This window comes from Artemia franciscana, chromosome 5 (assembly GCF_032884065.1).
Source record: "Artemia franciscana chromosome 5, ASM3288406v1, whole genome shotgun sequence".
Classification (NCBI taxonomy): domain Eukaryota; kingdom Metazoa; phylum Arthropoda; class Branchiopoda; order Anostraca; family Artemiidae; genus Artemia; species Artemia franciscana.
The window spans coordinates 7,592,833-7,606,447 of record NC_088867.1 but is presented as its reverse complement, the minus strand read 5'-3'; the positions used below and the strand labels follow the sequence as shown (position 1 = coordinate 7,606,447).

Sequence of the window (13,615 nt, the reverse complement as noted above, 5' to 3'; positions counted from 1 at the left end):
AAATAGAAGAATATGCTAATGTTACTAAAACATCTAAATACATATACAATAAATAACTATATTCCTCAAAGAAGTAAAATAGCCATAACCTGATACCTATAATTGGTTTGTCAACTGGTGGCACCAAATGTAATTCTTGGCCTGGGTTGACAGGTTTATATCTGTCCCTATGCTATGGACACTTAGATGAAGTAAGTTTAAAAGAATCTTTCTTTGCCTCGTCTGCTGAAGCATATTTGCTTCATGAACAAAGGGTTGCTAGTTATGATCCGAACAAAAATTGCTTGAACACGTCTCGCTGAAAGATTACTTCGTATCCTTTTTTTACATATTGTATTACAAAAGAAACCCTCATTATCTAGCATACCGAAATTTTTTACACAATCTCACATGTTTACAAGAAATTTCTGCGTTCTTGCTCTGTTAATTTTTTTTTTTGCCTTGTCACGCCTATGAATATATATACTCTACTAAGAAACTCATCACACAACCGGATTCACAAACTCATGACCTAGCTTGCACAATAAAAATAAAATCCTTTCGCTTGAGGACGATGCAATTTTCGAAAGAGGCATTTTACCGATATAAAATCGAGAGACTTGTGTTATAAAGTGCAAACCAGATTTAAAGGAATTATATATTAGCCTTACATGATACGCCATCTTGGAAAAAGGGTCAAAAGCTAACGTTATAGCCTAGAGCACGCTCCGGTTCTAGATTCTTAAGTGTGAATATAACACCCCATTAAGTATAAACGTAACACCCGACTCAACAGAATATATTAATGAAGGAACATAAAACTACAAATAAAAGAGTAAAATTTGTATAAAATAAATATAAATATACAGACTAGTTTTCACGGAACTAGAAGGAGATATGCGGAAACAATCTATCCCACTCTCCTCTCTTCTTTCTCCCCTTGGCTAATGTCCAGTTTTTCTTCCTTGCATTCTTCATTTGGTTTTACGAATGTTATGGATAAAGTTGAAAGAATTTACATCAAATTTTATTCTCGGTATTTTCGATTGGATTGTTTTCAGACAAAAAAAAGTCTCCGCCTGTTCCCCCCCCCCTCAACTTTGAAAACAGATAAATTTCTCTCTCTCTCCCTCTCTCTCTCTCTTTCTTTCTTTATTTCTTTTTTTTCTCTTTCTCTTTGCAAATCGAGTTTCCATCGTTCTCTGTGTTCATTACCCTTGGAATTTATGTCGAGAATAAATATATGCATGTATGTTTGTGTACATTGCTTGAAGCCAAACATTTTAAGAACCTAATGGATGATTTGACCTGAATTGCCTTACAATATCACCAGAAATGTTGGGTCTTTTCGAGACAGGCCAAAAAGGTCAGAACTTTTGTGATGAATTAATTAGGGAAAAGTAGAAGTTGAGTTACAGACCTGACAACTCAACAATCAATTTGATGGCTACTAGATACTCAGAATTTTTTTTCTTCTGTGCTATTTTCAGAATCGTTTTTTTAAGCAAGTACACCCAAATGGGACGAATATGGGGCATCTTGCTCACCCTGCTAAGGTCAAAATACATACAAATCACATTTTTTTAAATGTCAAAAAAGGCACTTTTTTTTTATCAAAAAAGATGTTTATACAAAAAGGCGAAAAATAGCTGGGTGTCACTCGTTATTTAGCTGTATGGGAAAGTAGCTTGATTTTTTTTTTTTTAGATCGGTGATTCTGATCCATTGACTGGTTTCCAGTAATAGACTCACTATTTACTGGAGGATAAGGGTTGATTTTTTTTTTTTTTTTTTTTTGGTGGGATGGGGTTCAGATATTCGTCTTTGAGTTTCTAAGAATATACTTTAAACTGTAAACTCTGAGGCTCTGGTGACCAAAAACATGTTCTTTTTCATAATAAACTCATCACCGATGAAATGATGAAATTCTAATTTAATTGCCAGACCAATATGCTGGTGGTTCTTGCTCAACAGGGCTGATCTTTATGAAAGCCAAAATCCCAATATAATACGAACTTAGTTGTACTTATACTTGCCTTGTCGTTTTAGGAAGCTGTTGATTGTGTCAAAGAACAGATGCACGATAAGTCAATTGTGCAATTCATCGAGAATGGTCTCAATAACGCTATTGAACGTAAGCCAGTTGCAAGAGCTGATTTTGGGAAACTTCTCAGGGAGCTATTGACGAAGCAATTGATATCCCGTGAAGGATTTGTTAAAGGTTTTAGGACTATCTTGGAAGGAGCTATTGATATAATTGTGGATATTCCTCAACTGTTTGAGAATTTAGCTCAAATTCTAGTGCCTGCCTTGGAGCAAGATGCTCAATGTTTGCATACAGTTAAAGATATGGAACAGTTAGTGTCTGAAGAGATAACGACGAGGGGACGTTTGGCTGCCGCAGTTTTAGCTGAGTTAGTAAAATCAAAAGTAAGTTCTTTTGTCTCTCAGTTATGTTTAATTCCGCACCTATGATACGAATTTAGCCAGCCGAATCATGTCCTTTATTTAAAAATTAATGTCTATATGACTTTATGCGCTGAGCTTAGAGTAGAAGTAAAGGAGCCAAAGCAAAGAGAAGTAAAAGTAAAGTGTAAAGAAGTTGGAGCAGAAGTAAAGGAGTTTAAGTAAAAGTAAAGAGAAGTAGAACTAAAAGAAGTAAAATAAAACCCTTCTTTTCTAAAAGAAGTAAAATAAAGTAAAATAAAAGTAAAAGTTTTATTTTAAAAATAAAAAGGACGTTTGGCGGCTGCAGTTTTAGCTGAATTAGTAAAATCAAAAGTAAGTTCTTTTACCTCTCAGTTACATTTAATTCCAAACCTAAGATAAGAATTTAGCCGGCCGAGTCATGGCCTTTATTTAAAAATTAATGCATGTATGACTTTATACGCTGAGCTTAGAGTAGAAGTAAAGAGAAGTGGAAGTAAAGTGTAAAGAAGTTAGAGTAGAAGTAAAGAAGTTTGAGTAAAAGTAAAGAGAAGTAGAAATAAAAGAAGTAAAATAAAACCATTAAAACATAAGACGTATATTTGCTTCCTCTAATCGTTATTTACTAAGGCTGACCAATAAAGTTCTAGGCTTAACGCGAATTTAAAAGCAATTTTTTTATATTTTTTCTTTTTCAAAAGGAAAACAAATTTGGGCCTGATCATGCGTTTTTTGCTTGACAAAATATGAATACGAATGATAGGCATCTCAATACGTGTCCCCTCCTCCCATTGAAGATCTCTGACAGCCCCTTTCACAATAATATTTTTGTGATTGGCTTAAATATTTTGTGATTGGCTAAGCTTTAGCTAAATTTCAGTACTGGTGAGGTCCCGTGGTGAATGGGACATTACTGACGCTGAAATAACTGCACTGATTTCAGTATCAGGATTTTGGCGTTAGACGCAGCCGAGTAAAAAATATTCTCCAGCCAATAGTAACCTAAACCATTTAATGACCAGCTTGACCCAGTGAAAAACACTTGGAGAAATTCTGAAAATTAATTCAATGCCGGTTTTCATTTTAATCCCCCACCTATTTGGTGGTTTTTGATTACATGCTTGGTTAATTTCATGCTATCTTAATCAGTCACCAATAAAAAACATACGATGTTTATTTTCACCAATAGAAACAGGATTTATTTAAACGGACTTTCCCAAATTTACCTCTAAAACGGTTATTGGTTTTTTGTAGCAAAAAGATTTGTTTTAATTGTTGATTATAATCCTTATGTTTTGGGAAACATAGGGACCTTTTGGCTCCATGAAGCTTAGGATCCCTTAGTGCTTATTTCAAGGAAAACCCTGAAAAAAAGTGGACTTGGTCAATTTAGCTTCTGAAATGCATGCATGATGATGATGTAACTACTCAACAGACTTCAATATGGTGGCTTTTGCTCAACAGGACTGATACCAAGACAATGTTTTTCTTCAGTGTTGACATTTACTCGTAGCATATTTTCAACTGTGTATTTCCGTAATTTCAGGATAAAGAGACAGCAGCTCGTTTATGGCACGCTTCCGTTCTTACTTGGGAATCTTTTGGAGCCAAAACTAGTGATAATGTAGAGCAACTTATTAGTTCGGTAAGCTCTTTTTTTTTTTTTTTTTTTTTTTTTTTTTAGTGTCACCATATCCTATCTTGTACATTTATAAGTTATTAGTTGAAAATCTGACGACAAGTATATAGAAATAGAAAATAATCTAATCACAGAACAATAAATCGTTAATTATGCGATAAATCGATAAATCAAATAATAAAATGAATATCCTCTACTGACCTGTGAGAAATGAATCGAAACATAATTCAAACATACAGACAAGAAAGGGATTTTGTTACGCAGATAAGTAGATAGCAAGAGGAGGGGAGGCGGGCATAAATAAGAAAATGAATGTGTATGTTAATCAAGTCACAAGAGCTGGATTGGCTCTTTGCTCATTATTGCAGCAGTAGTTGAAATGTCCAAAAGATGTAGAGCTTGCAAAATTGCTTTGAACAGATTCGCTTTAATCTGTATTTGTTTATTGTTTAAAGTTTTCGCCTGAATGGTACTGTACCTCATGTTACAAGTTAATATTAATTCGGCTGAGATGACTTAAGATCCGATGGAATAAATTTTTTTTTTCAAACTTAAGCTGACTTACGACTTACTTAAACTTACAACTTAGGCTTACAATCTAACATTTTAAGCTCAACAAGCTCTATCGACAAAACTACCGAAGCTTCTGAATTAGATTTTTTTTTTTTTTTTTTTTTTTTTTTTTTTTTTTAAGGCGTTGCATCTTCTTTGTCCTTTTCCTTAGAAAAGTCGAAAATATAAATCTCTACAACTAAATTTTATTTGCTGTATCTTGGCTTCCATATAAAACCTTCATGTCACTGTCACCTGTTTCCTAACAATAGTCATCTCACTTACTTTTTTCCCTTTCTCTGTTAAATAAAAGTGTTAAGTATGTAGTATGCAACATAACGCCTTTTAAGTTACAATAGACAAATCGTTTACTTGTCTTGCAATATTAAAGTGTCCCTTCTCCCCTCTGTATGTTATCCATTTAAATAGTAAACTTAAGTCTACATACGATATTGGGATTTCGGGAATAATAATCATGTAATCGTTGGCTCGCTGCGTTTTTATTTTCGATAGAGAAGAAGAAACTGTTTACGGAGTTTTCATCAATGTTTAGCCCTCTCTGAACTATACTTCTTTAATAATCATAAAAACATAAAAAAATGTGTATTTTAAGGCTAAATTTTCTCTTTTTTTATCCATGATCCCCAGCCGCCCCGCATTCGAAATGTTTTATTTGAAGGGTAATTACACGTCAAAACCTGAACTTCGAACGTTAAATAGCTGTATTACTTTTATTTGTTAATTGTCGTTTTTCAATATTTTGAGACAGTTCCACAGCTTTGAAATTCACTAAAACCCAAGGGTAGTTAGTGTCATTAGAAAAATAATTGGGCGTCGAAGGTGAAGCCGGACTCCGACGAACGCGAAAATTTAGAAATTTGTAGTTCTTACAACTTTAAAGTGTCCCCTCTCCCTTCTGTATGTAGTCTATTTAAATTAGTAAACTTAACTCTACTGAGATTTCGGGGAATAATAGTAGGGCAATCGTTGGCTCGCTACTTTTTTTTCGATAGAAAAAGAAACTGTTTATGAAGTTTTCATCTATGTTTCCCTCAATGTTTAGCCCTCTCTGACCTATACTACTTGAATATTCATAAAAACACACAAAAAAAAATGTGTATTTTAAGGCTAAATTTTCTCTTATTATATCTAAGATCCCCAGCCGCCCTACATTCGAAATAAAGTTTTACTTGAAGGCCAATTACACGTCAAAACCTGAACTCCAAATGTTAAATAGCTGTATTTCTTTTATTTGATAATTGTCGTTTTTTTTTTATTTTAAGACAGTTCCACAGCTTTGAAACTCACTGGAACCCAATGGTAGTTTGTGTCATTAGAAAAATAGTTGGGAATCGAAGGTGAAGCCGGACTCTGATGAACGCGAAAATTTCGAAATTTGTAATTCCGATGCGATGAGGCGAAAATTAAGCAATTTGTAATTCCGATAGTGTAATGAGGCAGTTAAACAGTTTACTGTTTCTAAGAGACTGTAGAATAATAAACAGCTGTTAGTAGGTAATAGAACAATCGGTCTATCTCTGATGAAAATGATAAACTGAGTGTTTCTTCATTTTCAGTTGAAACATAATACTCGAAGTGTAATGTGAACATTGCTTTAGATTGTATAAGCCCTTCGAAATTTGAACTGAGGTCATTGGCTAAAATTGGCGTGTTCTTAACTAATTAAGAACCAAAGTTCATAATCTCTAATAACCCAAGCCATTCTTCTAGCATGCCCCATAGAAATTTTCAAAAACCAATTTACCTTGAAACAAATGCAGTTTAGATAGTGCTTTGATCAAACCTCCCTTGTATTTGTCAGCTAGATTCTTCTCATTTCTTTGTTTGATTTTAAGATTTTTTTTTTTAAAGTATTGAATAATTGTATTACATCTCTTTTCTAAGAAATATATATATATATATATATATATATATATATATATATATATATATATATATATATATATATATATATATATATATATATATATATATATATATATATATATATATATATATATATATATGTATATATATATATATATTTATATATATATAAATGTATATATATATCTATATATATATATATATATATATATATATATATATATATATATTTATATATATATATATATATATTATATATATATATATATATGTATATATATATATATATATATATATATATATATATATATATATATATATATATTATATATATATATATATATATATATATATATATATATATATATATATATATATATATATATATATATATATATATATATATATATATATATATATATATATATATATATATATATATATATATACATATATATATATATATATATATATATATATATATGTATATATATATATATTACTGGGCCCAGGCACTCGGCATGCGTTAGGCTTCTATATATGGATCCTTATTGTCGTTTGTTTTCAAAACGCAGACGATTTAAGCCTTTGCTTGATGTCATGACAACAAAAAGGACCTTAAATTAGAAGAAGTGCCTTTGTAAAATTTCTTCTTTTTATTCATTGGTCCTTTAACTTTTGCCTTATCCATGTTAAAATTCAGAAACCCATATTATTATGAAACCCAAGCTATCATTTTGAATTTGTTTTTTTTATTTTTCCTCGGGTTGTCTTGTCATTATGAAATACATATCACAAAACCTTTTTTTTTAGCAAAGATATGGTGGGGATTGATGACCTTATCCATGTCAAAATCCCAAACTGAATCATCATCGCTATCATTTTCATTTTTGACACGTTTTGATTCTCGCTCTCCAGGCTGATTTTCATTGACTCGGTCACATGCTCATATAACCGCGTTTGTCTTTGCTCTTCATTTCATTATTGACATGCCATCACTTTTTTTCCAACCGCGTGTATATTTACTCTTCACTTTCCTTTCTGACTTGTTCGCATGCTTGGTGCCGCATGTCTTCTAACCGTGTGTGCTTGCTCTTCATTTTCATTTTTGACATGCTCTAACTGTCGTTTTGTATATCTTCTAACCGCTCATATCTTTGCTCTTCAATGTGATTTTGAGAGGTTTTTGTATTTTGAGTACTTCAGACAATTTAGCAATGGCCTTTGCTTTAGCTGTCCGTATTGGTGTTGTTGCAAATGGTGGTCCGGGTTGTCGATTTTTACATCTTATCAGGTTTGATAGTTCAGGTGTTGGTTCCAAAGAATCATCATTTATAGTAACTGCAAATGCAAATTTTGATTTTGTGGGCTTTCCATCAGACAATATATTATATAAATAACTGATACGTTGGAAACTCAATAATTTTATTTATGCTAAATATGTGCAAATATTTTTTAAATCGCGTTAGACCACGAACAATAGACGCTTTAGGCTCAGCAAATTTGAGTGGACACAGATGATATAAAAATAGTATTCAAATTTTTCCGCCTTAATATTGTGAATATATCGTTGTATTTTGTGGTTGAATGCTTCCACAGTATGTGACTTGTATTTGACCGGTGGGTTTTGAGATTAGAAGTGATAATGTTGCTGAAAAATGCAATATTTCAGAGACCCAAAAGTGCTTGCCAAAGTTGCCAAAACTTTGTTTTTCTGGCTGAAAATGCACACTAAAGTTTCCACCATTTTGAGGCAAAACTATTTGAAATATAAAATCCATGTCCTTTTCATGGTCTCGGATAAAATGTTACATTAAACGATTTCTATTTTGAAGCTTCCCTTTCTTTAGCAATTCTGTCTTTTCATCATCTAACTCCTTCATACTACCTTTTCAGAAGGAGGAAAGAATGCGAAATACTGGAGAACAATTAAGAGAAGAAAGGGACAAGATGGAAGGCCAAAGGCAGGAAGAGCAACGCCAACAAGTACGCCTTGCAGAGGAACGTACACTATTTGAAGAGGAGAGAAGGAAATTCGAACAGGAAAAAAGAAAATTGAAAGAAGAAGCTCAAAGAAAATGTGCAGAAGAAAAGCATCTGCTTGAAAAACAGAGGGCTCGAAAAGCAAAGGAGCTGGAAAAACAAATGGAGGAGGTTATTTTGATGTTTTGTTATGATAATAATTTTATCCAAGTATATCCAAAGAAGTCTAATTTTATTTTCACCAAAATTTTCATGGTACTGCCAAATTTTTTTTTTGGTATAGTCACATTAAAAAGCGATGCTAAAAAAACAACAAAAAAACAAAGAAAACAAAACAGTTATCAATCCTCCTGATTTTTGTTATACATTTTTACAAAACTAGGTATTGTAAACAAATCATTATTTGGAAAATATTAGTAACAAAAACGTATTCATAGCGTCTTTCAAGAACTATCAGAAAAGCCCATTGGATTGTTTATCATGGCCTTAATGTCCTTACAACCTGATATACATTCTAAGCTTTAAATATATGCAAAAAGAAAACCTAGAATGAATCATTATTAGCTTCCTAGAAAATAACGTTTCAGTCAACTCTTGAACTGGTTAACATTTTCTGCCTTCCTTTGGCTAAAGGTTGACAATTCCACACCTGTTGTTTTGGAAAACACCAAAACAAGATGCTCATTGAGTACTCCAAGCTTTTGACAGTAATCATAAATAACTTCGGTTTTCATCACAATGGGAAAAGGATTTGAACCAAAATGTTTCCCAAAAGCTTCTGACCGATATCGATTTAACATTAATAAACAAAAATTGAGTAATATTTTTAAACCTTGCGTTATCACCTAAATTACAAACAAACAAGATAATCACCTAATGTGATGAGAGAATTACCGTGATCACCTAAGACAACTAAATTTGTAAAAGCTAAAAAAAGCTTTTCCCATGCTGACCAAGGGTTCATGTGGCGGGGGTTCTGACACCCTGATTTACTTCCCTCAGCCTAGAGTCCAAATTTACAAAATAAATTTTACAAAATTAAAATGCAGTTTCCAGCTTAACATACAATCAAAGTAAAACCTGAATAATTGAAACTTAAAAGTTTAGAATGTACAATTCAGACCCATTTTGTTTTCTATGACATAAGGAATATCAGCTTCACTAATTTATCTTAGAAGCATTCATGGATAAAAGAAAACTACAATTAGAATATCTTGCCAATTCATCCAGGTGTTCATTAGCCTTTTCAGGAAAAAGAATTACACTAGATGGTGAAACTATAAACACGTCATCACCAATGACTGACGTAAGTAATCCCCAGAGATGTAAAATAAATGTTATTTACACAAGTCAGGCACAGTACGCATTAAAATTTATGGAATAGTGCAGCAGAAGTTAACCGGAAATGCACCAGAAACCATCAAGACTCACTCTAAGCATTGTCTCTGTAGGATACTAGTCAAACCAGTACCAAAAAATATCTTTAACCCCTAAGCAACTTACCCTTCTCAATCACATCTTAAGAAGAAAATATTAAAAACCTCTAAAATCTATTAATAAAAAAATATATTCACCTAATATCGCCGGTATTACTTGAATTTTATTCACCTATCTTTGTGCATACATTACTTGAGACGTAGAAAATCGCTAATAATTTTATGATTGTTATCATTTTACCTTTCATATAAATAACAATATTATACGATTTTTTTTCTCTATATATTCAATCTTGTGTGGGCCCCGTAACATCGTTCAAGGAACCTCAAATTAATTTTAATTTTCCAAGGACTACCTGAGTGATCCTAAGGATGCCTTCGGGTTCGTTGGGGCCAGTTTGGATACCACTGATGTAAATACATGAAGTTCAGAATCCCTTAGCATCATACCTTAGGTATTAATGACACAACATGGCGTAGGCATTGATGATTTATGATTGGTACTAGAGATATAACATGACGATAAGATAAGATTTTTCGCAAAATGGACTATCATATGCCCTGATGGGCTAAATTTGTATTTCAAGTGTTCAAAACAAAAATGAAATTAATATAAAATAAAAAATCAAATAAAAAAAACATAAAATTAAATGTGGTAGCATAAAACTAAAATGAAAACTATATAAGGCAAAAAAAACTCATCTACCTATATAAGTGGTGGTAAAAATTATATAAGGCAAAAAAAAACTCATCTACCTATATAAGTGGTGGTAAAAATTATATAAGGCAAAAAAAAACTCATCTACCTATATAAGTGGTGGTGTCAATCAATAATTGGTGGTAAAAATTATATAAGGCAAAAAAAACTCATCTACCTATATAAGTGGTGGTGTCAATCATTCACTCCGACTAGTAACTAATCTAGAAAAAATCATTTGAGGGTTCTGACAAGTACCTGAAGTAATTCTTCACTGTACAACCAGGTTCAGTTGGTTTCAATGTATAAACAATATACCAAAATATTTCAGTGCCGGTGGTTTGAGTATAAATAAGGAAAACCACTCTACATTTTCTTCGAATTTAAACTAGTTTAAAAAAAATTAAAAAAAAAATCTTTTTTGAAACCGCAACAACAGCAAAATTTAATTAAAAAAAACAATACATGATGTTGGAAATCAAGGAAAAATTATGTCACCATCTTGAGCATTGTTGTCAATTAGAGGGTCAGGAGAACTTTACCCCCTAGATTTTAGTGGCAAAGCCCTTTATTCTCAAAAATGTCTTTTTTTGGCGGCATTTCCGTTGAACTTTCATTTTTGCTGTGTTCACTGAAAAATTGGAAAAATGACAAACTTGGCTCAACCCCCTAGATATTGAAAATATACTCTCTCACCCCTAAGTTTTTGTAAATTTATGCCACTGATTTCGAATATGCAAGTTTTCTCATACAACAAACGTCTCAGATGGCCACTTCTGACGTGAGGGTAAAATACTATTTTCAAAATGTGGTTCCTCAAACCACAGGTATTATGGACAGAAAATTCAATGTTTTTTAAATTTTCTTTCTTTCAAGTTGATTATTCTCCTTCTTCTTTTATGGTGTGACTTTTCCTTTTTCTTATTCCTTGTCTTTTTATGAAGATATCTATTTTAAACGGCATGGTTTGGTTTGTCAGACTATCGACAAAAAAAATGAATATAATATCTAAAATTCCTATAAAGAAGATTGTTTACAAAGAAGGAGATTGTTTAAGTTCATAAGAGTATCTTTTATACTCTTGTTTGTGTGATTACACTTTTTAATTTTGGTTTGTTTTGGGTTTTATTTATTTATTTATAGTGATTTCTGTTCGTCTTGCGTTTGAATTATTACATAAGTTTCTTTTGCGTGTCTTAGGTTTTTAGAATTTCGCAATTTTTATGTGCAAGCGTGTAATAGGGGTTTTGCGGAGGGGTGATTGCTCCTCTTGTTGCTGAAAACTTCTTTTTTGTTCTCTGTAACATAAACGACTGAATTCTTTTGCTTATTAAATAAAAAAAGCAAGTTTTTTTTTAAATGAAAATAATAGGCGACATTAAAAACTAAAGCGAACCGAAATTATTCCGTATTCATAATGGGCTGTCCCCTCCTCAACGCCCCACCTTTACGGTAAAGTTTTTTATTGTTTTAAAAAGTAGAGTTCTGAGAAAGAGGCAATCTTTAGCGTAAAGAGCGGGGCGTTTAGGAGGGGACTGCCCCTCTCATATACAGATTAATTTATGTTCGTTTAAAGTTTTAATGTCACTTCTTACTTTCAGATAAAAAAAACGTGTTGTTTTTTTTTCTGAAGGTTTTTTAAATAATGCGTTTTGATTTTGACCCACCGTACATGAATAATTAAAACAAAAATTGAATATTAATTTAATTATTTAGCTAAATGGCTTTTTCAAAGTTTTGATTGGACGATTTTGACAAAAAAAATTGCAGTAGAGGAGACCTAGGTGCCCTCCAATTTTTTCAGATACTTAACAAGGCCACTGGCACTTTTAATTTTATTTACGAACGTTTTTATTAGTGATAGTCGCTAGTAACTTACATATTAACTTACGTGACGAACTTCTGTATTCGTATATTTTTATTACTTATATAAGGGGGTTCGTCCCCTCGTCAAGACCTCGTTCTTTACGCTAAAGTTTGAATTTTGTTCGAATCTCTTAAGAATGACCCCTGAATCACAAAGGCCGTTTAATTAGAATAAATAGCTCATTTGAAAGTACTAAAAATACTTTAGTGTAAAGAGCGAGGTATTGAGGAGGGAACGAACCCCCTCATATACGTAATAATTTATGTTCGTTTTAAGTTTTAATATTGCTCCTTACTTTAATGTAAAAATGTGTTTTTTTTTACTCGATTTATCGTTTTTTTCAAATAATGCTGGAAAATCCAGTACCCCCTTCATAGAAATTATCCTCCCTCATAATAAATTCGTCCATGGAAAGATCCTCTCACGCAACCCCCTCTCCACCACCAGAAAAAAATCCCCCTGAAAACGTCAGTATACTTCCCAATAACCAATACTATGTGTAAACAGTGGGCAAAGTTCATAACACACAGCACTCCCCCTGGGATTGTAGGGGATTAAGTCGTCCTCAAAGACATAGTCATTATATTTTTTGACTATACTGAACAGAATGGCTATCTCAAAATTTTTGTCAGGTGACTTTGAGAAAAATGAGAGTTGGAGGGGGCCTAGTTGCCTTCCAATTTTTTGGTAACTCAAAAAGGGCCCTAGAACTTTTAATCTCCGTTAAAATGAGCCCTCTAGTGACATTCTAGGACCACTGTGTCGATACGATCATTTCTGGAAAATAAAAAACAAATATACACGCATCCGTGATCTCTCTTCTGGCAAAAAACAAAAAAATAACACATTTTTGTAGATAGGAGCTTGAAACCTCTACAGTATGGTTTTCTGATACGCTGAATCTGATGGTGTAATTTTTATTAAAATTATATGACTTTTAGGGGGTGTTTCTCCCTTTTTTGATAAATAAGGCCAATTTTTGCAGACTCATAACTCTTGAATGGTAATATCAAACTTGATGCAACTTGTATATTTCAAATCAGCGTAAAATTTCGATTCTTTTGATGTGTATATTGGTATCAAAATTCCATTTTTTAGAGTTACGAATGCTATTGAGCCTGGTCGCTCTTTACAGTTCGCTACCTGGT

General features: G+C 32.3%; 1 protein-coding gene across 9 annotated transcripts in view; it reads left to right on the top strand.

Moving 5' to 3' along the window:
* The window catches only part of LOC136026940 (putative golgin subfamily A member 6-like protein 3), a 66,481-nt gene that overhangs the window by 15,144 nt on the left and 37,722 nt on the right, over positions 1-13,615 (top strand). For 6 of the 9 annotated variants that reach the window (XM_065703792.1, XM_065703790.1, XM_065703791.1 and 3 more), the window contains 3 exons: positions 2,029-2,409; positions 3,953-4,051; positions 8,381-8,638. In XM_065703792.1, coding sequence (XP_065559864.1) covers positions 2,029-2,409; positions 3,953-4,051; positions 8,381-8,638 — 738 coding nt within the window. The remainder of the gene's footprint in view (positions 1-2,028; positions 2,410-3,952; positions 4,052-8,380; positions 8,639-13,615) is intronic. The other 3 variants (XM_065703794.1, XM_065703793.1, XM_065703795.1) reach the window with 1 other exon arrangement.